Raw genomic sequence first — 27,870 nt, forward strand, 5'->3', positions numbered from 1 at the left:
AATACAAAAATGGGTTTAATTATTTATTTACTAAATACCTAACTAATCACACCGAATTACATAAGCACAGAATGAATCATACCTTGATTACAAATGATGTAATAAAGAAAACGTCCCTAGCGGACGGAACAGATGTGACAGCTGGTTACACAAAAGAAAAGGGGGCTGAGTTTGAGTGAAAGAGCAGGAAGACTGGGGGAACAAAGGGAGAAGCCATGCTATCGTAAATACAGTATCTTATGCATTCTAAATTACCGCCCATTTGGAAAAGGAAAATGCAATAAATATTTACTCTGAGCTGCGCTTTGGTAAGTTGGTGGTAGATGAAAGGCCGTGTTGCCCAACAGAGTACTTTGAAGATTGTCTCTGGTGGTAAATTGGATAGTAACGTCGTTGTGTGGTAGACGGGATACTCTGTCTGTTCTTTCCTAGCCCACGCTTGCAGCTGCTGTTGCTAACTCAACGGCTAGGAGGTATCACTTCTGTAGTGAATAAGAGTTCAAAGTTCATACCATTCGCAAAAAAAGCTCACGCTGAGGTTGGCTTCGTTCTGTAGTTATTATCTGAACCATTCTGACATCGGATCGTTATCCTAATGTACCCGGAACAGTTGACATGTTAGTCCTTTTAACGTATGGACCGTCGTCCTCACATCCTCGGAACAGGAGGTTACATTTTCGTCAAGGCTTTATATAGTGGAGCTAGAAGGGTGTTTTTCATAGTTTACAGCCCATGTCTCTTCACAGGGGCGGGCCACTGATTGAGCAGAGCCCTAACCTTATGAAAACCCAAATCTCTCATTTGGAAGCTTAAATTACATTTAATCTTTTCACCAATCATTTTATATTCAAACATTTCAATTGAACAACAATTCTATGTGAATCCAATAACTACATAGTGCAGACTTTCCACTGTAGAGTTTGTCATCCTATCACTGATGAGAATGTCTCAGATGACAACCGAACTGACATCATATTCATTAAGTACCACCGCATATGTTCAACTGGTCGGATTACCAGAATATGGTTCATTTCCCCCCACCTTCTGATGTTCCCAGAATCTCTATGTTAACCTCTTGGGATTTTCAAATGTCACATCAGTAGGGTAGAGCGAGGAAAAACGGGGGGAGAGGTATTTATGACTGTCATAAACCTATCCCCAGGCCAACGTCATGACATATTCTACCATTAGGATGGTACCCCAACACTGTTACTATCCGTTCTACCATTAGGTTGGTACCCCAACACTGTTACTATCCATTCTACCATTAGGTTGGTACCCCAACACTGTTACTATCCATTCTACCATTAGGTTGGTACCCCCAACACTGTTACTATCCATTCTACCATTAGGTTGGTACCCCAACACTGTTACTATCCATTCTACAATTAGGTTGGTACCCCAACACTGTTACTATCCGTTTTACCATTAGGTTGGTACCCCAACACTGTTACTATCCATTCTACCATTAGGTTGGTACCCCAACACTGTTACTATCCATTATACCATTAGGATGGTACCCCAACACTGTTACTATCCATTCTACCATTAGGTTGGTACCCCAACACTGTTACTATCCATTATACCATTAGGATGGTACCCCAACACTGTTACTATCCATTCTACCATTAGGTTGGTACCCCAACACTGTTACTATCCATTCTACCATTAGGTTGGTACCCCAACACTGTTACTATCCATTCTACCATTAGGTTGGTACCCCAACACTGTTACTATCCATTCTACCATTAGGTTGGTACCCCAACACTGTTACTATCCATTCTACCATTAGGTTGGTACCCCAACACTGTTACTATCCATTCTACCATTAGGTTGGTACCCCAACACTGTTACTATCCATTCTACCATTAGGTTGGTACCCCAACACTGTTACTATCCATTCTACCATTAGGTTGGTACCCCAACACTGTTACTATCCATTCTACCATTAGGATGGTACCCCAACACTGTTACTATCCATTCTACCATTAGGTTGGTACCCCAACACTGTTACTATCCATTCTACCATTAGGTTGGTACCCCAACACTGTTACTATCCATTCTACCATTAGGTTGGTACCCCAACACTGTTACTATCCATTCTACAATTAGGTTGGTACCCCAACACTGTTACTATCCATTCTACCGTTAGGTTGGTACCCCAACACTGTTACTATCCATTCTACCATTAGGTTGGTACCCCAACACTGTTACTATCCATTCTACCATTAGGTTGGTACCCCCAACACTGTTCCTATCCATTCTACCATTAGGTTGGGACCCCAACACTGTTACTATCCATTCTACCATTAGGTTGGTACCCCAACACTGTTACTATCCATTCTACCATTAGGTTGGTACCCCAACACTGTTACTATCCATTCTACCATTAGGTTGGTACCCCAACACTGTTACTATCCATTCTACCATTAGGTTGGGACCCCAACACTGTTACTATCCATTCTACCATTAGGATGGTACCCCAACACTGTTACTATCCATTCTACCATTAGGTTGGTACCCCAACACTGTTACTATCCATTCTACCATTAGGTTGGTACCCCAACACTGTTGATCTGAAGCTGTGAACAAAGACAGTGGTCCAGCTCCCCAAGAAGGTTGATCATCCTGGAACATGACTCCGTTCCTTTTCTCAACACCATGTCGATGATGTCACGTGCCTTCTCTGCCCTCTCAGCGATCACCTTCACTGACTCCATTTCCTCCTGGTTGATGACTGTGTGTTGCAGGAGTCCGTCCAGCAGTCCATTCAGGACAGCTTTTGACACTTGGTTCACAAACTTTGTCCGTACAGAACTTAGCTGGTGCTCTGGAGAACCAGTCAGACTGCTCTCAGCCGGACCTCCTGCCCCCAACACAGCACCTGAGAGAGTCAGGTTACAAAATAACTACATTTGTACATTTTACATTTCAGTCATTTAGAAGCAGACTCCTAAAATAAAAGTACTGAGAAAACATTATCTTTTACAATAATGACCTGAACATATCACATTCATATTTAGGATGGTTTCACAGACAAAGAAAAACAGACTGGGGCATTCAGAACCAGGATAATCTACATCAAGTCCTGGAGGAGAGGTCATTGTTCTTGACTTCAGCCTTTTATGAATCAGGACTAGTCCAGGTCCTACAGTAAACCATGTTGACTGGCTCTCATGCCATTGGTTTGTACAGTGCATTCAGAAAGTATTCAGACCCCTTGACTTTTTCCACATTTTCTTACGTTACAGCCTTATTCTAAAATTGATTAAATAAATGTTTTCCCTCATCAATCTACACACGACACCCCATACTGACAAAGTGAAAACAGATTTTTGCAAATGTTTACAAATTTATTAAAAATAAACAGAACCTTATTTACATAACTATTCAGACTCTTTGCTATGAGACTCGAAATTGAGTTCAGGTGAATCCCGTTTCCATTGATCATTCTTGAGATGTTTCTACAACTTGATTGGGGTCCACCTGTGGTAAACCCAATTGATTGGACATGATTTGGAAAGGCACACACCTGTCTATTTAAGGTCCCACAGTTGACAGTGCATGTCAGAGCAATAACCAGACCATGATGTTGAAGATATTGTCTGTAGAGCTCCGAGACAGGATTATGTCGAGGCCCAGGTTTGAGGAAGGGTACCGAAAAATTTCTGCAGCATTGAAGGTCCCCACGACACAGTGGCCTCCATCATTCTTAAATGGAAGGAGTTTGGAACCACCAAGACTCTTCCTAGAGCTGGCTGCACGGCCAAACTGAGCAATCAGAGGAGAAGGGCCTTGGTCAGGGAGGTGACCAAGAAACCAATGGTCACTCTGACAGAGCTCCAGAGTTCCTCTGTGGAGATGGGAGAACCTTCCAGAAAGACAACCATCTCTGCAGCACTCCACCAAATCAGGCCTTTATGGTAGAGTGGCCAGACTGAAGCCAATCCTCAGTAAAAGGCACATGATGGCCTGCTTCGAGTTAGCCAAAAGGCACCTAAAGGACTCTCAGACCATGTGAAACAAAATTCTCTGGTATGATGAAACCAAGATTGAACTCTTTGACCTGAATGCCAAGCGTCACATCTGGAGGAAACCTGGCACCATCCCTATGGTGAAGCATGGTGGTGGCAGCATCATGCTGTGGGGATGTTTTTCAGCGGCAGGGACTGGGAGACTAGTCAGGATCGAGGGAAAGATGAACGGCCCTTTAGGGTGGACTGCAATCAGTAGTTCTCTCATTTGTTCCTGTTTAGGTTCTTTAGCTTTTATTCTGGAGTACTCTTCTTTACCAATCATGCTCTTTGACAACAGATCATCTGCTATTGGCATTGGGTTTGTCACTCCCTGAACGATTTTGTCCCAGTGTGTCTTCAGAATCTCCTCAGCAGGCATGCCAGGGAATGTTAATGCTGAAGGGGGGTCAATTAAATGAATATGGCTTTAGGGTTAACAGCAGCTGTTTCTACATCTTGCAGTCTCTCCAGTTAACATTCCTCTGATATTAATTAATTAATTGTAGTTAATTTAAAATAAGTTAGTCAATTAAAATAAATAAATAATTGAAAACACTTTTGAAATTAATAATTTTTCCTATTAGGTTAATTGAGAAGTCATTGGAAATAGATGCCCCTTTTCCGGTTATTGAATTTGAATTTCACTTTACTTCCTGAATTGACTGAATTATTTGGAATTGACGCCTACCCTGGCTGACACGATTATCTATTCTACATAACATACAGAGCCTTGCAAAAAAGTGTTCATACCCCTTGTATTTCTCTATTGTGTTACATAGTGAGGTTAAAATGGATTTAATTGTAATGTTTTGCCAACAATCTACTGAAAATACTCTAATGTCAAAGTGGACCTGTCCCCCATAGATACAACATCTGGAAGGTCCCTCAGTCAAGTAACGCATTTCAAGCACAGAATCAACTACAAAGACCAGGGATCTTTCTGAAAGCCTCATAAAGAAGGGCAGTGATTGGTAGATGGGTAACAATAACAAATCAGACATTGAATATCTCTTTAAGTGTGGTCAAGTTAATAATGATGCTGTGGATTACATATTAAACCACATAGACACATCGATACAGTCGTCCTTCTGAACTGAGCTGCAGAAGAGGAAGGAAACAGCTTAGTGATGTCACCAGGACATTGGTGAATTTAAAACAGTTACAGACTTCAAATGTCTGTGATGGGAGAAAACTGAGGATGGATCAACAACATTGTAGTGACTCCATAATAGCGACTTAAATGACAGAGTGAAAAGAAGAATACAAATATACAGAATAAAAATATTCCAAAACATACATCTTATATGCAACAAGGTACTAAAGTAATACTGTAAAAAACATCTACAAAGGAAGACACTTTCTGGCCTAAATGCAAAGCCTCATGTTTGGGGCAAATCCAACACAACACATCACTGAGTAACTACCACATTTTCCAGCATGGTGGTGGCTGCATCATGGTATGGGTATGCTTGACATCGGCAAATACTGGGCAGTTTTTCAGGATAAAAAGAAATAGAACGGAGCTAAGAACAGACAAACTCCTAGAGGACAACCTGGTTCAGTCTGCTTTACACCAGGGACTGGGGGAGGAATTCACCTTTCAGCAGGACAATAACCTAAAACACAAGGCCAAATCTACACTGGAGTTGCTTCCCAAGAAGACAGTGAATGTTCCTAAGTGGCCGAGTTAAACTTAAATCTGCTTGAGAATCTATGGCAAGACTTGAAAATGGCTGTCTAGCCATGATCCCCAACATTTTGAAAGAGCTTGAATAATTATGAAAATAATAATGGGCTAATATTGTACAATCCAGGTGTGTAAAGCTATTAGAGACTTACCCAAGATGCACAGCTGTAATGGCTGCCAAGGTGTTTCTAACATGTATCAAATCAGGGGGCTGAATACTTATGGAACAACTATATTTTAGGAATTTAATTTATATCAATCTAAGATATATATTCTTCCATTTTGACATTACTGAGTATTTTGTGTAGACTTGACAAGAAATTCCAATGAAATCCCTTTAAATCCCACTTTGTAACACAATAAAATGTGATGCAGATACTTTTGCAAGGCTCTGTATTTCTGTCTGAATGTTCTATATCATTACACCCCACTGAACACGACTCATGAAGACCTTCATCACCAAACTGAACACGACTCATGAAGACCTTCATCACCCCACTGAACACGACTCATGAAGACCTTCATCACCAAACTGAACACGACTCATGAAGACCTTCATCACCCCACTGAACACGACTCATGAAGACCTTCATCACCCCACTGAACACGACTCATGAAGACCTTCATCACCAAACTGAACACGACTCATGAAGACCTTCATCACCCCACTGAACACGACTCATGAAGACCTTCATCACCAAACTGAACACGACTCATGAAGACCTTCATCACCCCACTGAACACGACTCATGAAGACCTTCATCACCCCACTGAACACGACTCATGAAGACCTTCATCACCCCACTGAACACGACTCATGAAGACCTTCATCACCCCACTGAACACGACTCATGAAGACCTTCATCACCCCACAGAACACGACTCATGAAGACCTTCATCACCCCACTGAACACGACTCATGAAGACCTTCATCACCCCACTGAACATGACTCATGAAGACCTTCATCACCCCACTGAACATGACTCATGAAGACCTTCATCATTGTCCTTCATCACAACATGAAGAGATGTTAGCTCTATAACCCGTTTTATAAACCTCGTCCACAAAAACAAACTTACGTGTTGGATGAGAGTCTTTGCTGTATACATCTGAAAAACAAACAAGAGAATATATCATAACATGTAAATAGCATCTGTTAGAAAAGGACATTGATGATTGACATACTGTTCATGTGTAGTATTTCTTACCTTTTGATACCACTGATTTCCATACTGTCCTCTCATCATCCCCGATTAACTCCATCTCAATGTCAACCCCTGTGTTTCCCATAACCATCTGACAACAGCTTGGTCTGGTGTCTGCTGGTAACAGCTGAATCTTCTGTAGGAGGCCATATGGTGCAACGATTGAGACAACAGACAGAGAGAGAAATAGTGAAATAGAATGATATTCCAGTTATTCATATACAATATGACAGATTCATGTCCTCAGCCTGATAAAACTGCACCTCTGGATAGATGGAAGTGGAGTGGGGATTCTTGAACGCAAACCAACTGTTCAGCTTTAAGGACCCGTTTGGACTTGACAGGAGAAATTCTTTATATCCTTCGGATATCTGATCTTTCTCCCGATCCCGAACAGCCTACAAAATGAGCAACGTAGTAGTCAGTCAGAACAATGTAGTCTCATAATTCACACAACATGCAGCTCACTGAGCAATCCATTTTTTGTCAACAACAACAAATGTGTACACTACTGTTTACTATCTCTATTTTACCAGGAGATTATGTTAAAGGTGTACCAGGTAAGTTGACTGAGACATGATTCTCTTTCACAGCAATGACCTGGGGAAGAGTTACAGGGGAGAGGAGAGGGGGAAAATGAGCCAATTGGAAGCTGGGGATGATTAGGTTGCCATGATGGTATGAGGGTCAGATTGGGAATTTAGCCAGGACACGGGGTTAACACCCCTACTCTTACGATAAGTGCCATGGGATCTTTAATGACCTCAGAAAGTCAGGACACCTGTTTAACGTCCCATCTGAAAGACAGCACCCTACACAGGGCAATGTCCCCTTCACTGCCCAGGGGCATTGGGTTCTCTTTCGGCCAGAGGGAGGAGTGCTGTCTACTGGCTCTTCAAATGAATGAGACAGAAATAGATTTCTCACAGAGCTGCATGTTGTCTTTGTAATCTAGAGATTTTCAAGAAACTATCAGCTTTCCTTCAGTAAGTTTCAACATACTGTTGTCATGACGTTGGCTTGGGGGTAGGTTTATGACAGTCATAAATACCTCTCCCCCCTTTTTTCCTCTCTCTACCCTACTGATGTGACATTTGAAAATCCTTTGATTAACATAGAGATTGTCAGAGCTAGTAGGAGTGCTGGGTGGAATGGAGTCAAACGCAGAGAGCAAAGTTTAAGGTTCGTGGATTTATTTTCCAATGCACGGGAAAATCCTGCCCTAACACATACGGGCACATCAGAAAAGTCCAAGTAACACCAGACTAAACTGTTCCGAGGAAAATAACAAAATCCACTACAAGATCCTACACCAACATAACAGTAAGTAAGCCCGCACAACAGCCAGCGGGCTACCTAACCTTATATAGCCTACCCAACCAACCTAAACTAAAACAGGTGCACCCAATCAGCCCAAATAAACAGAAACCAAAACGAAAGAAACGATGGCAGCTAGTAGGCCGGTGACGACGACCGCCGAGCCCCGCCCGAACAGGAAGAGGCACCATCCTCGGCGGGATTCGTGACAGTACCCCCCCTCTGACGCGCGGCTCCCGCAGCGCGCCGACCCCGGCCTCGAGGACGACCCGGAGGGCGAGGCGCAGGACAATCCGGGTGGCGACGGTGGAAATCAGCCAAGAGGGAAGGATCTAAAATATCCTTCCCAGGTACCCAGCACCTCTCCTCCGGACCGTACCCCTCCCAGTCAACGAGGTACTGCAGGCCCCTCACCCGGCGTCTCGAGTCCAGAATAGCTCGTACAGCGTACGCCGGGGACCCCTCGATATCCAGAGGGGGCGGAGGGACCTCCGGCACCTCACCTTCCTGAAGGGGACCAGCTACCACCGGCCTGAGGAGAGACACATGAAACGAGGGGTTAATACGATAATAAGAGGGGAGTTGTAATCTATAACACACCTCGTTTATCCTCCTCAGGACTTTAAATGGCCCCACACACTGTGGCCCCAGCTTCCGGCAGGGCAGGCGGAGGGGCAGGTTTCGGGTCGAGAGCCAGACCCTGTCCCCTGGTGCGAACACAGGGGCCTCACTGCGGTGGCGGTCAGCGCTCCTCTTCTGACGCTCACTGGCCTGCCTGAGAGAGGCCTGGACTGCCCGCCAGGTCTCTCTAGAGCGCTGGACCCACTCCTCCACCGCAGGAGCTTCGGTCTGGCTCTGATGCCACGGAGCCAGGACCGGCTGGTACCCCAATACGCACTCAAATGGCGACATGTTAGTTGAGGAGTGGCGGAGTGAATTCTGGGCCAACTCTGCCCACGGAACATACCTTGCCCATTCTCCAGGCCGGTCCTGGCAATACGACCTCAGAAACCTACCCACTTCCTGGTTCACCCGTTCTACCTGCCCATTACTTTCAGGGTGATACCCAGAGGTAAGGCTGACCGAGACCCCCAGACGCTCCATAAACGCCCTCCATACCCGGGACGTGAACTGGGGACCTCGATCAGATACGATGTCCTCCGGCACCCCGTAATGCCGGAAGACGTGAGTAAAAAGAGCCTCCGCAGTCTGTAGGGCCGTAGGGAGACCAGGCAATGGAAGGAGACGACAGGACTTAGAAAACCGATCCACAACGACCAAAACGGTAGTGTTCCCCTGAGAAGGAGGAAGATCAGTCAGGAAATCTACCGATAAATGAGACCATGGCCGTTGTGGAACCGGGAGGGGTTGTAACTTCCCTCTCGGTAGGTGCCTAGGAGCCTTACTCTGTGCGCATACCGAGCAGGAAGAGACATAGAGTCTCACGTCCTTAGCCAAAGTGGGCCACCAGTATTTCCTCCTAAGATCCCGCACTGTTCTCTCAATCCCCGGATGACCCGAAGAAGGTAGTGTATGAGCCCACCGAATCAAACGATCACGAACACCAAGCGGTACGTACTTACGGCCAGTTGGACACTGGGATGGCACAGGTTCTACCCTTAACGCCCGCTCGATGTCCGCGTCCACCTCCCATACCACCGGGGCCACCAGACACGAGGCTGGAAGGATGGGAGTCGGATCGATGGACCGGTCATCCGTGTCATACAGACGTGACAGCGCGTCAGCCTTGGTGTTAAGGGAACCTGGTCGGTAAGAGATCTTAAATCTAAAACGAGTAAAAAACATGGCCCACCTAGCCTGACGCGGACTCAGTCTCTTCGCCTCTCGGATATACTCCAGATTTCGGTGGTCAGTCCAGATGAGAAAAGGGTATTTGGCCCCCTCAAGCCAGTGTCTCCACACTTTCAGGGCTTTTACCATAGCTAGTAACTCCCGATCCCCCACATCATAGTTCCGCTCCGCCGGCTCCAGCTTCTTAGAAAAAAAAGCACAGGGACGGAGCTTCGGCGGCGCGCCCGAGCGCTGGGATAGCACGGCTCCAACACCAGCCTCGGACGCATCCACCTCCACTATGAACGCTAACGAAGGGTCCGGATGCGCCAACACGGGAGCTTCAGTAAACCTTGCCTTCAACTGGTTGAAGGCTCCATCTGCCTCAGCCGACCACCGTAAACGCACCGGCCCCCCCTTTAGCAGTGAGGTAATTGGTGCCGCCACTTGACCAAAACCCCGGATAAACCTCCGGTAGTAATTGGCAAACCCTAAAAACCGCTGCACCTCCTTTACCGTGGTTGGAGTCGGCCAATTACGCACGGCGTTTACGCGGTCACACTCCATCCTCACCCCCGAAGTGGAAATGCGATAACCCAGGAAGGAAACGGCTGGTTTGGAGAACACACATTTCTCAGCCTTGACGTATAAGTCATGCTCCAGCAGTCGCCCAAGCACCCTGCGCACCAAGGAGACATGAGCAGCGCGTGTGGCCGAATAGATCAAAATGTCATCAATATATACTACCACACCCAGCCCCTGCAAGTCTCTGAGAATCTCATCTACAAAGGATTGGAAAACGGCTGGAGCATTCTTCAACCCATACGGCATGACGAGGTACTCATAGTGGCCTGATGTGGTACTAAACGCTGTTTTCCACTCGTCTCCTCCCCGAATACGCACCAGATTATACGCGCTCCTGAGATCCAGTTTTGTGAAAAAACGCGCTCCGTGGAATGATTCCATCGCCGTAGCGATCAGAGGTAGTGGATAACTAAATCCCACTGTGATTGAATTTAGACCTCGATAATCAATGCACGGACGCAGTCCTCCGTCCTTTTTTCTCACAAAAAAGAAACTCGAGGAAGCGGGTGACATGGAGGGCCGAATGAACCCCTGTCCCAGAGCTTCCGTGACATATGTCTCCATAGCCAACGTCTCCTCCTGTGACAAAGGGTACACGTGACTCCTGGGAAGTGCAGCGTTCTCCTGAAGGTTTATCACGCAATCCCACCGTCGATGAGGGGGTAATTTAGTCGCTTCCTTCTTACTAAAAGCGATAGCCAAATCGGCATATTCTGGGGGAATGCGCACAGTGGAAACCTGGTCTGAACTCTCCACCGATGTGGCACCGATGGAAACTCCCACACACCTACCTGAACACTCATCTGACCACCCCTGAAGAGCTCCCTGTCGCCAGGAAATGAGGGGATTGTGAATGGCTAGCCAGGGAATCCCCAATACCACTGGAAAACCAGGTGAATCAATAAGGTAAAAACTGATCTGCTCCCTATGATCCCCCTGGGTTACCATGTCCAGCGGAATCGTGGCCTCCCTGACCAGTCCTGACCCTAACGGTCGGCTATCTAGGGAGTGCACGGGGAAAGGTGGGTCTATCTGCACCACCGGAACACCCAACCTACGGGCGAGTCCGCGATCCATAAAACTCCCAGCTGCGCCTGAGTCGACTAGCGCCTTATGCTGAAGAGAGGGGAAAAACGCAGGGAAAAAAATAACCAAAAACATATGACCAACAGGGAGCTCTGGGTGAGTCTTGTGCCTACTCACCTGAGGTGGCCGAGGAGTATTCCGCCTGCCATCCTGACTCCCAGATGGACTCCTCCAGCACCGGTCCGAAGTGTGTCCTCTCCGGCCACAGTAGGTGCAGGAAGAGCCACCTCCTCCGGTCCCCCTAGATGCAGCTCCTCCCAACTCCATTGGAGTTGGAGCGGGAGAGCTGGGAGGTGGAATGGACAGGACCCCCTCTGAACGCCCGCGGGCAGCTAGCAGGTTATCCAGTCGAATCGACATGTCGATCAGTTCATCTAGAGATAGTGTGGTGTCCCGACAAGCTAGCTCCCGACGGACGTCCTCCCGAAGGCTACAACGGTAATGATCTATTAAGGCCCTGTCATTCCACCCCGCTCCAGCAGCCAAAGTCCGGAACTCTAAAGCGAACTCCTGGGCGCTCCTCGTCTCCTGTCTCAGGTGGAACAAACGCTCACCCGCCGCTCGGCCCTCTGGTGGGTGGTCGAACACAACCCGAAACCGACGGGTGAACTCTGCATAATGGTCCCGAGCAGAGTCTGGGCTGTTCCATACCGCGTTGGCCCAGTCCAGGGCTCTCCCCGATAAACAGGAGACAAGGAGGCTTACCCTCTCTTCCTCCGAGGGAGTCGGACGCACGGTAGCCAGGTATAGCTCAAGCTGGAGCAAAAACCCCTGGCAACCAGCCGCTGCTCCATCGTACTCCTTCGGTGGGGTGAGACGCAAAGAGCTGGTCGCAGCCGATGACCCTGTGGGAGTGGGTTGTGTCGTCTGCAGGGGAGCTGTAGGGGGCGCCGGGAGACCACTCCTCTCCCATCGTTCCATCCTCTCCATCATCATGTCCATCGCTGATCCGATACGCTGAAGTACAGCGGTATGATGCTGGACACGCTCCTCCATAGTTGGGAGAGGGGTGGTCGTGGCTCCTGCTGACTCCATAGGTGGTGCGGGCTTCTGTCAGAGCTACTAGGAGTGCTGGGTGGAATGGAGTCAAACGCAGAGAGCAAAGTTTAAGGTTCGTGGATTTATTTTCCAATGCACGGGAAAATCCTGCCCTAACACATACGGGCACATCAGAAAAGTCCAAGTAACACCAGACTAAACTGTTCCGAGGAAAATAACAAAATCCACTACAAGATCCTACACCAACATAACAGTAAGTAAGCCCGCACAACAGCCAGCGGGCTACCTAACCTTATATAGCCTACCCAACCAACCTAAACTAAAACAGGTGCACCCAATCAGCCCAAATAAACAGAAACCAAAACGAAAGAAACGATGGCAGCTAGTAGGCCGGTGACGACGACCGCCGAGCCCCGCCCGAACAGGAAGAAGCACCATCCTCGGCGGGATTCGTGACAGAGATTCTGGGAACATCAGAAGGTGGGGGGAAATGAACTATATTCTGGTAATCCGACCAATTGAACATATGCGGTGGTACTTAATGAATATGATGACAGTTCAGTTGTCATCTGAGACATTCTTATCAATGATAGGATGACATAAAAGGTACCGTGGAAAGTCTACACATTATAGTTATCAGATTCACATGGAATTGTTGTTTAATTTAAATGTTTGAATAGAAAATGATAGGTGAAAAGATTAAATGTAATTTCAGCTTCCAAATGAGAGATTTGGGTTTTCATAAGGTTAGGGTTCTGCTCAATCAGTGGCCCGTCCCTGTGAAGAGACATGGGTTATAAAACTTTTCAAACACACCCTTCTAGCTCCACTATATAAAGCCTTGACGAAAATGTAACCTCCTGTTCCGAGGATGTGAGGACGACGGTCCATACGTTAAAAGGACTAACATGTCAACTGATCCGGGTACATTAGGATAACAATCCGATGTCAGAATGGTTCAGATAATAACTACAGTACGAAGCCAACCTCAGCGTGAGCTTTGGTTGCGAATGGTATGAACTTTGAACTCTTATTCACTACAGAAGTGATACCTCCTAGCCGTTGAGTTAGCAACAGCAGCTGCAAACGTGGGCTAGGAAAGAACAGACAGAGTATCCCGTCTACCACACAACGACGTTACTACAACGTATCCAATTTACCAGCAGAGACATTCTTCAAAGGACACGGCCTTCCATCTACCACCAACCTACCAAAGCGCAGCTCAGAGTAAATCTTTATTGCATTTTCCTTTTCCAAATGGGCGGTCATTTAGAATGCATAAGATACTGTATTTACGATAGCATGGCTTCTCCCTTTGTTCCCCCAGTCTTCCCGCTCTTTCACTCAAACCCAGCCCCCTTTTCTTTTGTGTAACCAGCTGTCACATCTGTTCCGTCCGCTAGGGACATTTTCCTTTATGACGTAATTTGTAATCAAGGTATGATTAATTCTGTGTATATGTAATTCTGTGTGATTAGTTAGCTATTTAGTAAATAAATAATTAAACCCAATTTTGTATTGCTGATTCAACTTGTTAGCCAGGGTTCGTGAAGATAACCAAGAATTTACAACTTTCAGATGAGACTGAAATAAGGTGACGATTAATATTGACTACTATTGATGTAAAATATTACTAGGTCTTTAAGAGTTTATTCGGAAGATAAAAGCTCTAAATATTATTTCATGGTGCCCCGACTTTCTAGTTAATTACATTTACATGATTAGCTCATTCAGGTAATATTAATTACAGAGAAAGGATTTTATAGAACAGCATGTCATATCACTTAATCCGGCATAGCCAAAGACACGACACTGTTGTCACTTCAGAACAGATATGACAGCTGGTTACACAAAGAAAAGGGGGCTGGGTTTGAGTGAAAGAGCGGGAAGACTGAGGAACAAAGGGAGAAACGATGTCTCTATCGTAAATACAGTATCTTATGCATTCTAAATGACCGCCCATTTGGAAAAGGAAAATGCAATAAATATTTACTCTGACTCTCTGAGGTCATTAAAGATCCCATGGCACTTATCGTAAGAGTAGGGGTGTTAACCCCGGTGTCCTGGCTAAATTCCCAATCTGGCCCTCAAACCATCATGGTCACCTAATAATCCCCAGTTTACAATTGGCTCATTCATCCCCCTCCTTTCCCCTGTAACTATTCCCCAGGTCGTTGCTGCAAATGAGAACGTGTTCTCAGTCAACTTACCTGGTAAAATAACTGTAAAAAAAAAAAAAAAAAAAAAAAAAAATAGTGCCTCACCTTTTTCTGACTGGAGTCACTGAGAAGCAGGTACAGCCTTGAAATTACTGTTGCCTTTATTACTGCCATATAGAGGACCACGTCACAGTGGACATCTACGTTCCAAGACAGTAATCTCAGTATCAGAGAGATAGGTGAGAACTTGGGATGGAGAATCTTAGCATGGAATCTGGTGACCTCATGCACTTCCTCTAAAGACACTCCATGTTCCTCTACATGAAGAATCTTCATCTCATTCCTCAGAGAAGGGTTGGTCCCTGAACAACACAATAAAAAGGAGACAGAAAGACAAATATTGTATTATTTTCATCCAACTAAAACACAAAGAATATGCAGTGCCAGATCACAGTAAACTCAAACTCCCAGAATAGTACATTCATTCATTCAGGAAGTGAAACAAAGTTACATGGAAATGTCTTTCTGAATACTATTTCTATATGGTTTTACCTAAACAGACAAAGTGTGGCAGATGAACTTCCTCCAGTTCACCTAACTCCATAGTGATGTCCAGCAATGGACCACCTTGTGTGTACTGCATGTCTTTCAGAAGTTGACTGTAGGGATCCCAGTTCCTGAAGTGATACTTCAGAATGACATCTCTCTCACACAGCCAGCGGAGCCCAGACACTGTGCACTCATAACTCCCTTTGGGTGTCCTGTGTCTGAGGGCAACAACAAGATATGGTAGAGAGGGTCAATGGTCAAATGGAGAGGTTGGATTAGAAGACTATTCCCAAAGGTAATGGGGAAATACACTAGCAGGTGGAAGGAAATGTTAAAAGTAGTTATTTTACCTGAACGTTGTCACTCCCTGGACAGTGGAAGTCAAGGGTTCAATCTGAAGCCAGTGTGTGGAGTCCTGAACAAGGACAAGCATGTCAGTAATACATATGGGGCCTGTTTCCTGGACACAGGCCTAGTGCTGGACTAAAAAGCATGCTCAATGGAAGTTTCAATAGAAAGTTCTTTAAGGTCCAGGACTAGGCTTAATCTGTGTCTGGGAAACTGGCCCATTAAATAAACATTCATTTATCTAATGTATTTATTCAATATTACATGGAATGCTGGTGATTTATCAATTAAACTCTCTAATGACAAAATATGACAACAGCTAAAATCCTGCATGCCTACAAGCAGAACACAGGACTGTCTATATCCCAGTATGAATGGTTGGTCACTACACACCTGGCTTTGAGACTCCTGCTGTTTTCAACTCTCTAGAGACAGCAGGAGCGGTAGAGATACTCTGAATGATCGGCTATGAAAAGCCAACTGACATTTACTCCTGAGGTGCTGACCTGTTGCACCCTCGACAACCACTGTGATTATTATTATTTGACCCTGCTGGTCATCTATGAACACTTGAACATCTTGGCCATATTCTGTTATAATCTCCACCCGGCACAGCCAGAAAAGGACTGGCCACCCCTCATAGCCTGGTTCCTCTCCACCCAGTACAGCCAGAAAAGGACTGGCCACCCCTCATAGCCTGGTTCCTCTCCACCCAGTACAGCCAGAAAAGGACTGGCCACCCCTCATAGCCTGGTTCCTCTCCACCCAGTACAGCCAGAAGAGGACTGGCCACCCCTCATAGCCTGGTTCCTCTCCACCCAGTACAGCCAGAAGAGGACTGGCCACCCCTCATAGCCTGGTTCCTCTCCACCCAGTACAGCCAGAAGAGGACTGGCCACCCCTCATAGCCTGGTTCCTCTCCACCCAGTACAGCCAGAAGAGGACTGGCCACCCCTCATAGCCTGGTTCCTCTCCACCCAGTACAGCCAGAAGAGGACTGGCCACCCCTCATAGCCTGGTTCCTCTCCACCCAGTACAGCCAGAAGAGGACTGGCCACCCCTCATAGCCTGGTTCCTCTCCACCCAGTACAGCCAGAAGAGGACTGGCCACCCCTCATAGCCTGGTTCCTCTCCACCCAGTACAGCCAGAAGAGGACTGGCCACCCCTCATAGCCTGGTTCCTCTCTACCCAGTACAGCCAGGAGAGGACTGGCCACCCCTCATAGCCTGGTTCCTCTCCACCCAGTACAGCCAGAAGAGAACTGGTCACCCCTCATAGCCTGGTTCCTCTCCACCCAGTACAGCCAGAAGAGAACTGGTCACCCCTCATAGCCTGGTTCCTCTCCACCCAGTACAGCCAGAAGAGGACTGGCCACCCCTCATAGCCTGGTTCCTCTCCACCCAGTACAGCCAGAAGAGGACTGGCCACCCCTCATAGCCTGGTTCCTCTCCACCCAGTACAGCCAGAAAAGGACTGGCCACCCCTCATAGCCTGGTTCCTCTCCACCCAGTACAGCCAGAAGAGGACTGGCCACCCCTCATAGCCTGGTTCCTCTCCACCCAGTACAGCCAGAAGAGGACTGGCCACCCCTCATAGCCTGGTTCCTCTCCACCCAGTACAGCCAGAAGAGGACTGGCCACCCCTCATAGCCTGGTTCCTCTCCACCCAGTACAGCCAGAAGAGGACTGGCCACCCCTCATAGCCTGGTTCCTCTCCACCCAGTACAGCCAGAAAAGGACTGGCCACCCCTCATAGCCTGGTTCCTCTCTACCCAGTACAGCCAGAAGAGGACTGGCCACCCCTCATAGCCTGGTTCCTCTCCACCCAGTACAGCCAGAAGAGGACTGGCCACCCCTCATAGCCTGGTTCCTCTCTAGGTTTCTTCCTAGGTTCTGGCCTTTCTAGGGAGTTGTTCCTAGCCACCGTGCTTCTACACCTGCATTGCTTGCTGTTTGGGGTTTTAGGCTGGGTTTCTGTACAGCACTTTGAGATATCAGCTGATGTAAGAAGGGCTTTATAAATACATTTGATTTGATGTAAAATAATTGACATTATGACTTACCTCAACATGGTCACAAGTCTTACAGCTCTGAGGAATCACTGAAGTCAAAAGTAGTTGTTATTTAAAACGGAAAATCTTATTGTAATACAAATTATTGTAAGTGAGCAACAGTCTCAATGGCCACACATTAACATACCCTAATCTGACATTAGTGTTATATTAATGAATGTTTGTGGAAGCAGAAAACAACATTGTTCTGGTCCATGTTTTGTTAATGTTGAGGGTCTGATTTCTGCTAGATCCTAGGATGAGAGCTTAAAGGTAGAGTCAGCTAAATGATGATGTAGGAGCAGCACCACAGATATTGTGATGAGCAAGATGCCTGACTTCTCTCTCACACAGTATCTGTCCATGTGCAACGGTTCTCTTCACTCTCTTACAACGTGGTAACCACGGAAACAAAACAGTGGTCTAGCCTTGCGCTCCAACGCTCTTAGTTGTTGCAGAAATTGACCCACTATACGGACTTGTTCGCGGACCTGTTCATGGTGGGTCACGACGTGTCAGAGTAAATGTATAATTATTTCATTAATTACTGGAATTGATTCGGCCAAGTGCATCTGCGCTCTCTGTTCAGTTTGGCAGCTATTCGTGAGTAGGAGAGGGAGATGCCCGTGTGCTTCGCGGTTCACCGGATATTATTTCTGCGGTTTTCTTGAAGATAACTCCGCGACACATCTCTGTCGTTCAGCAGCAGATGATGCCCTGTCTGCCACTGACTTGTCATTCCCACTCAACATCACTCGCCGCTGTCATCAAATGGACTCATGCTAGCCACAAGTTCTGACTGAGCTCAATTGTCATAAAACGCAAATACAGGGATGAGTTTCTCTCTCTTTAATACAAACGTTGAGAAATAACGAGGAGCGCCCTCGGTGTGTTTTGTGCGGGGAAGTGCTTAACGTTAGTAATGAGTCTCTCAAAACGAACAAATTAATAAAACGACACGTCCTGACCAAACATCCACAGCATGATGGTAAACCCAGTGACTTCTTTCAGAACAAGGCAGAATGCTTCGACGGTGGAAAACTAAGTCAGCTAGCAAGACATTGTTGTCATTTTATAACAGGTGATGATAAGCAGAGATAAGGGAGTACTAACTCTCATAGTAGTAGATGTGAGTTTCTCTTTCAAACAATCCACTGGCCTTGTACACAGCTAATAGCTACAATTAGCGAAAGCAAGCTAGCTAGTTACTGATGGTGCAACACTTAGTAACAGTACAGATGAATATTTAAACAAATATTATCAGGCCTACTGTACATATATCTTACTGTAGAAATGATTGTTGAAAACTAGTCTTGGTTGGAACTGCTGCTGTTTAAATACAAGTAATAATTAGTATTCTGAACTGGAATAAACTGAAGCAAGATGATTTTTGAGGCAAACACTCACCTACAGCAGGAAGCGGTCTCCTGCCTGACTGAGAAAGCAGTAGATGCTCTGACCCAGTTTGGCTCCACATACATACGTGAGTCTGGGTTCTCAACTCTGACATACTTCAAAAACAAGTACATAAACAGTCTCTAGGCTGAGTATGACCTCAGGGTTGCACTGTTAAACACGGAGCCCAGAACAGACCTGCTTGTTGAAAACTTCAACCAGACACACACCTCTCATTAGGACTGTGTGTGTTTTCTAGTCTACATCTGTGTGATGTGATCAATCAGTTTATTCCAGCTAAGAAAGAAAATTATTTATTGTATTTTAGCAGCAACAGTTCCAACCTAGGCAGATGTGTAAGAATGTTTTTAATGGGGGAAAATTAACATGAATACATATTTATATGGGTATTTCATTTAATTGTTATTTGTTTTTGTCTATATTGCATTTGTTTTAGGCATAAGGGCAATGAAATGTTCCGATATTTACATATAGTTGCATATTTTCCTGAGCTTGGGTCCCAGAAAAACACAACATCTGTAATTTGTGTCCCAGGCTGAAAAAGTTTAAGAACCCCTGCACTATGTTGTTTACTTTGTGCATCTACGTCATAATCGCTGACTCTACCTTTAAGTTTGTTTTGACCAAATAGATCATTATTGTGTTCCTTGCCCGGGACTCAAGTATAATGAACGCTTTAATCATAGTTTGATTTAAAAACAATTATCAGTTAACACTCACATTTCTCAGGTCCAGGCTTGATCCAACACTCTCCACCATGGTCTCTGGTGTCCTCAGGTCCAGGCTTGATCCAACTCTCTCCACCATGGTCTCTGGTGTCCTCAGGTCCAGGCTTGATCCAACACTCTCCACCATGGTCTCTGGTGTTCTCAGGTCCAGGCTTGATCCAACTCTCTCCATCATGGTCTCTGGTGTTGGTAAAGCAGAAGGCTAGACTGAGATTAAACTAAATACAACTTATAAAGGCTTGATATAGCATACATACAGTCTTCATAAGCAGTGCAAAGGGTGCATAAAGGGTGATAGAACAGCTCCCTGTGTACGGTGCATTGCCTAAATGTGACATAACCCACTATGTCACCTTCCATAAAGCCAATACTGATGGTGACATTACAGGTGACATTGTTTATCTTGATGAAAGCCCCTAGAGATGTGAAGTCACCAGGTATCATGAGTTACATTCCCCCCTAGAGATGTGAAGTTACCAGGTATCATGAGTTACATTCTCCCCTAGAGATGTGAAGTTACCAGGTATCATGAGTTACATTCCCCCCTAGATATGTGAAGTTACCAGGTATCATGAGTTACATTCCCCACCTAGAGATGTGAAGTTACCAGGTATCATGAGTTACATTCCCCCCTAGAGATGTGATGTCACTAGGTATCATGAGTTACATTCCCCCCTAGAGATGTGAAGTCACCAGGTATCATGAGTTACATTCCCCCCCTAGAGATGTGAAGTCACCAGGTATCATGAGTTACATTCCCCCCTAGAGATGTGAAGTCACCAGGTATCATGAGTTACATTCCCCCCCTAGAGATGTGAAGTCACCAGGTATCATGAGTTACATCCCCCCCTAGAGATGTGAAGTCACCAGGTATCATGAGTTACATTCCCCCCTAGAGATGTGAAGTCACCAGGTATCATGAGTTACATTCCCCCCTAGAGATGTGAAGTCACCAGGTATCATGAGTTACATTCCCCCCTAGAGATGTGAAGTCACCAGGTATCATGAGTTACACACACTCTCCCTCCCTCAAAACACTGCATTGCGCTTGTGACACAAAATTGAGACCTACACGTGAGTGAGAGTGACATTACAGTGAGGCTCTCCTATTCAACAGGTTCTGATTCCCTCTAGTGGTTAGAGTGTGACTGACATTACAGAGGTAACATCTAAAAGAACACATTAAAACACACCACTACTACTAATCTAACTGTCTGTAGGTCCAACAGAACACATTAAAACACACCACTACTACTAATCTAACTGTCTGTAGGTCCAACAGAACACATTAAAACACACCACTACTACTAATCTAACTGTCTGTAGGTCCAACAGAACACATTAAAACACACTACTACTACTAATCTAACTGTCTGTAGGTCTAACAGAACACATTAAAACACACCACTACTACTAATCTAACTGTATGTAGGTCCAACAGAACACATTAAAACACACTACTACTACTAATCTAACTGTCTGTAGGTCCAACAGAACACATTAAAACACACCACTACTACTAATCTAACTGTCTGTAGGTCCAACAGAACACATTAAAACACACCACTACTACTAATCTAACTGTCTGTAGGTCCAACAGAACACATTAAAACACACCACTACTAATCTAATTATAGAAATGATTCTAGAGGAAAACAAATGATAAAAACATTGCTATGACTCACCTCTGAATGTGTTGGTCATCTATCTGACACAGGGTCACTGAGGAGGAGTAAACCTTAAACCCAGGATAGAGGGGTTCAGTGAATGTGGTGTGTTCTGTGTAAAGGTGTGTCAGTGTACCAGAGGAGGACACACTATAGAAGGACAAAGTACCAGCTGGCCAGTCCAGATACACTCCAACTCTGTTAGAATCAGGACGAGAGATGGATCTCCTACTGACTCCAGCATGGTCAAAGTAATAACCTCTATCAGAGCAGTACAAACACCAGGACTTCCTATTGGCTCCAATCCTACTGTCAACCTTCCCTCCCTTCCTCTTCAGTCCTTCGTACACCACACCAATGTAAGCCATGCCACAATCCCTCTCCACCTCCCAGTAATAACGACCTCCAGATAAGACTTCTCTGCAGAGAACTTGGGGATGAAAGTCAAATCTGTCAGGATGGTCTTCATAATGCTGCTTCTCCACCACCCGTGTCACCTGCCTGTTCCCCTCAGACAGTACCAGCTGTGGGTGTGCTGTATTTGGGTCCAGGTTGAGATGACAGGCATCTGTAGACAAAAGGAGAGTTTAATCAAACCACATCTTCATATAAAATGTTGTTTTGTAGGTACAGAACAAGTATTGATTAGTTACTATGTTACTATAGTTCTGAATATGCAGTTAATTAGGATTAAAGAGACTTACATTTCCTCAGCCCTGATTTCAGCCTGCACTCTCCACCATGATCCACACTGTAGGAGAAACAGGTTATTGACTGACAAAGACCTAATAAAGCAATCAACATTTAAACCATATTGTTGTGTTCTGGTGCACTATCCAAGTTCATTACTAGAGACATACAGGTATTCTATCCTACCTACTGCATACAGAACGGAGTACAATTCATTACTAGAGACATACAGGTATTCTATCCTACCTACTGCATACAGAACGGAGTACAATTCATTACTAGAGACATACAGGTATTCTATCCTACCTACTGCATACAGAACGGAGTACAATTCCAACAGGATATCAGAGATGCAGAGGAAGAGTATTCATGTGGTGATGATGTATGCTGTGTTGGAGTGCTCAGCCTGCTGAGTAAACTTCCCCTTAATTCTACCATCATGTCCTCATGTTACTGACCCTACTACACTACATATGACACAACCGCTGCTCACACTATTAGGACATCTATTCTGACTTACTTCAGCTTCATCCGTTTATATGTGGGATCCACCAGAGCAGCTGAAAGCAGTCCCCCTGCAGAGTCTCCTGGGTGATTGTAGCTCAGGTCCAGCTCTTTCAGGTGGGAGGGGTTTGACCTCAGAGCTGAAGACAGAGCAGCACAGCCCTCCTCTGTGACCAGACAGCCAGACAGCCTACAGAGACACACAACAGCTGTCTAGGTTGGTGTACTGGTGTCAATCATCTTGTAGGTCACCCATACATTTGTCCATGACACAAACATTGTGATGAAACATCAGATTTTCAGAGTATTTGTTTTACTAGGCTCAGTACCAACCTGACTGAAACAGCTGTACTTACCCCAGTGTGTGTAGTTTACAGTCTGGATCCTCCAGTCCAGCAGACAGCAGTGTAACTCAGGTCAGTACAGACCTGACTGAAACAGCTGTACTTACCCCAGTGTGTGTAGTTTACAGTCTGGATCCTCCAGTCCAGCAGACAGCAGTGTAACTCAGCTCAGTACCAACCTGACTGAAACAGCTGTACTTACCCCAGTGTGTGTAGTTTATAATCTGGATCCTCCAGTCCAGCAGACAGCAGTGTAACTCCTGAGTCCTGCAGGTCATTGTCTCTCAGCTCCAGTTGTTTCAGTTGTGAGTTGGGTGAACTCAGGACTGAGGCCAGATCTGAACAGCAACCCTCTGTCAGACCACACTGACCTAGACTAGAGGGGAGTAGAGCACATGATTAACACATGATTAAAACATCCACATAATAACTCATACTGAAGATATTTAACTCACACTAGTGTCTGTATGTTGCAGAGTGGACTGGTTAGTCCAACACAGAGCAGCTCCACTCCTCGGTCTTCCAGGTCATTGTAGCTGAGGTCCAGTTCTCTCAGGGGGGAGTTTGGTGTCTGCAGAGCTGAGACCAGAGTCTCACAGGATTTATATGTGAGTTCACAGTGATCCAGTCTGGAGAGAGGATATAATCTGTTGATATATAAATCCTTCATTATAATGATACTGTAAACATCAACTCAATAACAGAACTTACAGTGCTCTCTTGCAGGTTTTCACGACCGGCAGCAACCTCTGATAACCTTCCTTTGATGTGTTGTATGTCTTCAGGTCAAACTCCTCCAGCACCTCCTCTGACATCAGTAACAGGTAGGCCAGGGCTGAACATTGGTCAGGTTCTAGTCTTGTTTCTGAAAGAGTTCCTGAACGCAGGGAGGTCTGCATGTCTTCAACTAGAGAGTTGGAACCAAGTTCATTCAGACAATGGAACAAGTTGATGATCCTTTCTGGTGAGGATTCCTCGTCGATCTTGTCTGAAAGGTACTCAACTGTTTCCTCATTGGTCTGTGTTGTACTTCCTGTCTGTGTCAGAAGGCCTCGTAACAGATTCTGATTGGACTCCAGTGAGAGACCCAGAAGGAAGCGGAGGAACAGGTCCAGGTTTCCATTCTCACTCTTCAAGGCCTGGTCCACTGCGCTCCTGTGTAAGTCAGACAATTTGAATGACTCCTTCTCTTCAACATTGTCATCATCTTCCTCATCCTCTTCCTCATCGTCATCATCGTCGTCATCCTTCTCCTCCTCCTCATAATTCTTCTCCTCATCTTCCTCCTCCTCCTCCTCATCCCCCTCCTTCTCCTCATCATTCTCCTCATATTCCTCCTCATCATCATCATCAACACCAGTGACTGCTTTGGGGGAGAAAACATTTTCCTTCTTGTCCAGACATGATTCTAAAGCATGCACTGCTGCTAGAAACTCCTGAATGCTCAGATGCACAAAGCTGTAGACCTTCTCTTGGTCCAGCCCAGATTCTTCTTTAAAGATCTCTGTACACAACGCTGAGTACTCTGATGCCTCTGTGACATCAAGGCCACACTCTCTCAGGTCCTCCTCATAGTAGATCAGGTTGCCCTTCTGCAGCTGTTGGAAAGCCAGCTTTGCCAGTTTCAGGATCATCTCTTTGTCTGACTGAGACAGTTCCTTTGGGTTGGTCTCTGTGGCTTTGTTGTACTTCCTGTTCTTCACAATGATTTGGATGAGTATGAAGTGTGAGTACATCTGGGTCAGAGTTTTGGGGACTTCATCCTTCTCTGCCTCTTTCAGTATCATCTCAAGGACAGTGGCTGATATCCAACAGAAGACTGGCATGTGGCACATGATGTGGAGGCTCCTTGATGTCTTCATGTGGGTGATGATTTCATTGGCCAGATTCTGATCAGTGATTTTCTTCCTGAAATACTCCTCCTTCTGTGGATCATTGAACCCTCGTACCTCTGTCACCTGGTCAACACACTCAGGAGGGATCTGATTGGCTGCTGCAGGCCTTGATGTTATCCAGAGGAGAGCAGAGGGAAGCAGATTCCCCTCGATGAGGTTTGTCAGCAGCATGTCCACTGAGGTTGGCTTCGTGACATCACAGCACTTCTCATTGTTTTTGAAGTCTAGAGGAAGTCGACACTCATCCAGACCATCAAAAATGAAAACAGTTTTGGTTTCACCATCTTCAATGCTGTCAATCTCTTTCAGCTCTGAGAAGTAGTGGGAAAGAAGTTGCATCAGACTGTATTGGTCCCTTTTCAGGTTCAGATCACGGAAAGGAAGAGGAAACATGAAATGAACGTCCTGATTTGCTTTTCCCTCTGCCCAGTCAAGGATGACCTTCTGCACAGAGACTGTTTTTCCAATGCCAGCGATTCCTTTTGTCAGCACAGTTCTGATAGGTTTGTCTTGTCCAGGTAAAGGCTTGAAGATGTCGTTGCATTTGATTGGTGTCTCTTGTGTGGTTTGTTTCTTGGATGCCATCTCTATCTGTCTAACCTCATGTTCATTATTGAGCCCTCCACTTCCACCCTCTGTGATGTAGAGCTCTGTGTAGATGTCCTTGAACAGACTTTGGTTTCCATGGTGTCCAATTCCTTCAGATATATGTTGATACTTGTGTTTCAGTTTAGCCTTAATGTCTTGTTGGACTGTCAGCAGAGTTTCACCTGTAGGAAAACAATGAGAGTTGAGACTCATAAGTTTGTGTGTGTGTTTTATAAGGGCCTTTTTACCATTCTTTGTAATATTGTATGAAATACAGTCTTACTTCTTCTGTCCAGAAGGCTGTCTGTGATATTTAATGCATCCTCACTGTCCAAACTCTCCACTTCCTTATTGTCATCTGGTAATGGTTCCTGGCTGAAAACAGGTGGCTGATCACTCTTCATTGATAGCAGGCTGGTTGTAGGTGACTCTGCTCTGGGCTTCTGGACACTGAACAAAACAGGGAGACAGATCACCTCATCATTATCACATCAATACCTCATCTACATCCTTTTAGCAACAGTATAGTGGAACTTCTAGAAGTCCTGAGGTTTCTTTATAAATCTACAGTCTGCAATTGCTAAATCCATTTTTTGCCTTTTAAATGAATGATGAAGACCTACATTTTATGTAATTTGTAACACTTTTCATTAGTTTGATATTTTTAACCTGTTATAACAGGTTAACCATGTATATTTTACAATTCATCTCTTACTTCTTAGAACTGGTGTCTTGAGTCATTTTGGAGGCAGTGGTCTCCTCCTCTCTCTCCCCAGAGAGACTCGTTTTAGAGGCAGTGGTCTCCTCCTCTCTCTCCCCAGAGAGACTCATTTTAGAGGCAGTGGTCCCCTCCTCTCTCTCCCCAGAGAGACTCGTTTTAGATGTAAGTCACAGCTCACTCAGCTACAATAATAAATAACAGAACAGTCAATATTTCTGAACATTGTTGAACCATTAACAATGACAACACTTTTACTGTCCGTGGTCAGAGTTCGAACAGACTTCATGTTGCATTTAAACAGTCCAACCGGTTATTACTTTGACCTGGATCCCCATTGGCTGTCTCCATAACAACAGCTAGTCTACCTGGTTGGATCCCCTGACTCCATAACAACAGCTAGTCTACCTGGTTGGATCCCCTGACTCCATAACAACAGCTAGTCTACCTGGTTGAATCCCCTGACTCCATAACAACAGCTAGTCTACCTGGTTGGATCCCCTGACTCCATAACAACAGCTAGTCTACCTGGTTGGATCCCCTGACTCCATAACAACAGCTAGTCTACATGGGTTCAACACAAACAACTAAAAGACATTACAGACTTCGACTTTATATTGAAAGACGGTAGTAGACATAATTTTTCAAGTAGACGTTACAGACATTAAACATGTTTATTTAACTAGGCAAGTCAGTTAATAACACATTCTTATTTACAATGACGGCCTACTTGTAAAGCCCCCCCCCCCCCCCCTGGCCAAACCCTCCCCTAACCCGGACGACGCTGGGCCAAATGGGCGCCGCCCTATGGGACTCCAGATAACAGACGGTTGTGATACAGCCCAGGATCAAACAGGATCAAACCCAGGTCTGTAGTGATGCTGTGCCTTAGACTGCTGCACCACTCGGGAGCTTAAGTTAACATTGCTGACAGATAGTTCTTCCTAACCCTTTAGGAGAATACAGCCTACACACCATTGTTTCTTGTTCTGGTTTAGTAGTAGCCTACACACCATCGTTTCTTGTTCTGGTTTAGTAGTAGCCTGCACACCATCGTTTCTTGTTTAGTAGTAGCCTACACACCATCGTTTCTTGTTTAGTAGTAGCCTACACACCATCGTTTCTTGTTTAGTAGTAGCTTACACACACCATCGTTTCTTGTTTAGTAGTAGCCTACACACCATCGTTTCTTGTTTAGTAGTAGCCTACACACCATTGTTTCTTGTTCTGGTTTAGTAGTTTCCTACACACCATCGTTTCTTGTTCTGGTTTAGTAGTTGCCTACACACCATTGTTTCTTGTTCTGGTTTAGTAGTAGCCTACACACCATTGTTTCTTGTTCTGGTTTAGTAGTAGCCTACACACCATCGTTTCATGTTCTGGTTTAGTAGTAGCCTACACACCATTGTTTCTTGTTCTGGTTTAGTAGTAGCCTACACACCATTGTTTCTTGTTCTGGTTTAGTAGTAGCCTACACACCATTGTTTCTTGTTCTGGTTTAGTAGTAGCCTACACACCATTGTTTC

General features: G+C 45.4%; 1 protein-coding gene across 1 annotated transcript; it reads right to left on the bottom strand.

The window, feature by feature from the left end:
* LOC129842605 (uncharacterized) lies at positions 1-26,525 on the bottom strand. The gene is made up of 17 exons (XM_055911234.1): positions 26,342-26,525; positions 25,910-26,076; positions 23,855-25,808; positions 23,599-23,772; positions 23,346-23,519; positions 22,816-22,989; positions 22,310-22,356; positions 21,624-22,173; positions 19,931-20,118; positions 17,807-17,844; positions 15,746-15,810; positions 15,399-15,613; positions 14,952-15,208; positions 7,173-7,307; positions 6,913-7,045; positions 6,784-6,813; positions 1-2,884 (listed from the first exon to the last, which is right to left on the bottom strand). The coding sequence occupies exons 1-17, from the start codon at positions 26,455-26,457 to the stop codon at positions 2,550-2,552; spliced, it is 4,752 nt and encodes a 1,583-aa protein (XP_055767209.1). The 5' UTR covers positions 26,458-26,525; the 3' UTR covers positions 1-2,549.
* Between the last annotated feature and the right edge of the window lie 1,345 nt (positions 26,526-27,870).

The sequence above is a fragment of the Salvelinus fontinalis genome, unplaced genomic scaffold (genome assembly GCF_029448725.1).
Source record: "Salvelinus fontinalis isolate EN_2023a unplaced genomic scaffold, ASM2944872v1 scaffold_0056, whole genome shotgun sequence".
In the NCBI taxonomy this organism is placed as follows: domain Eukaryota; kingdom Metazoa; phylum Chordata; class Actinopteri; order Salmoniformes; family Salmonidae; genus Salvelinus; species Salvelinus fontinalis.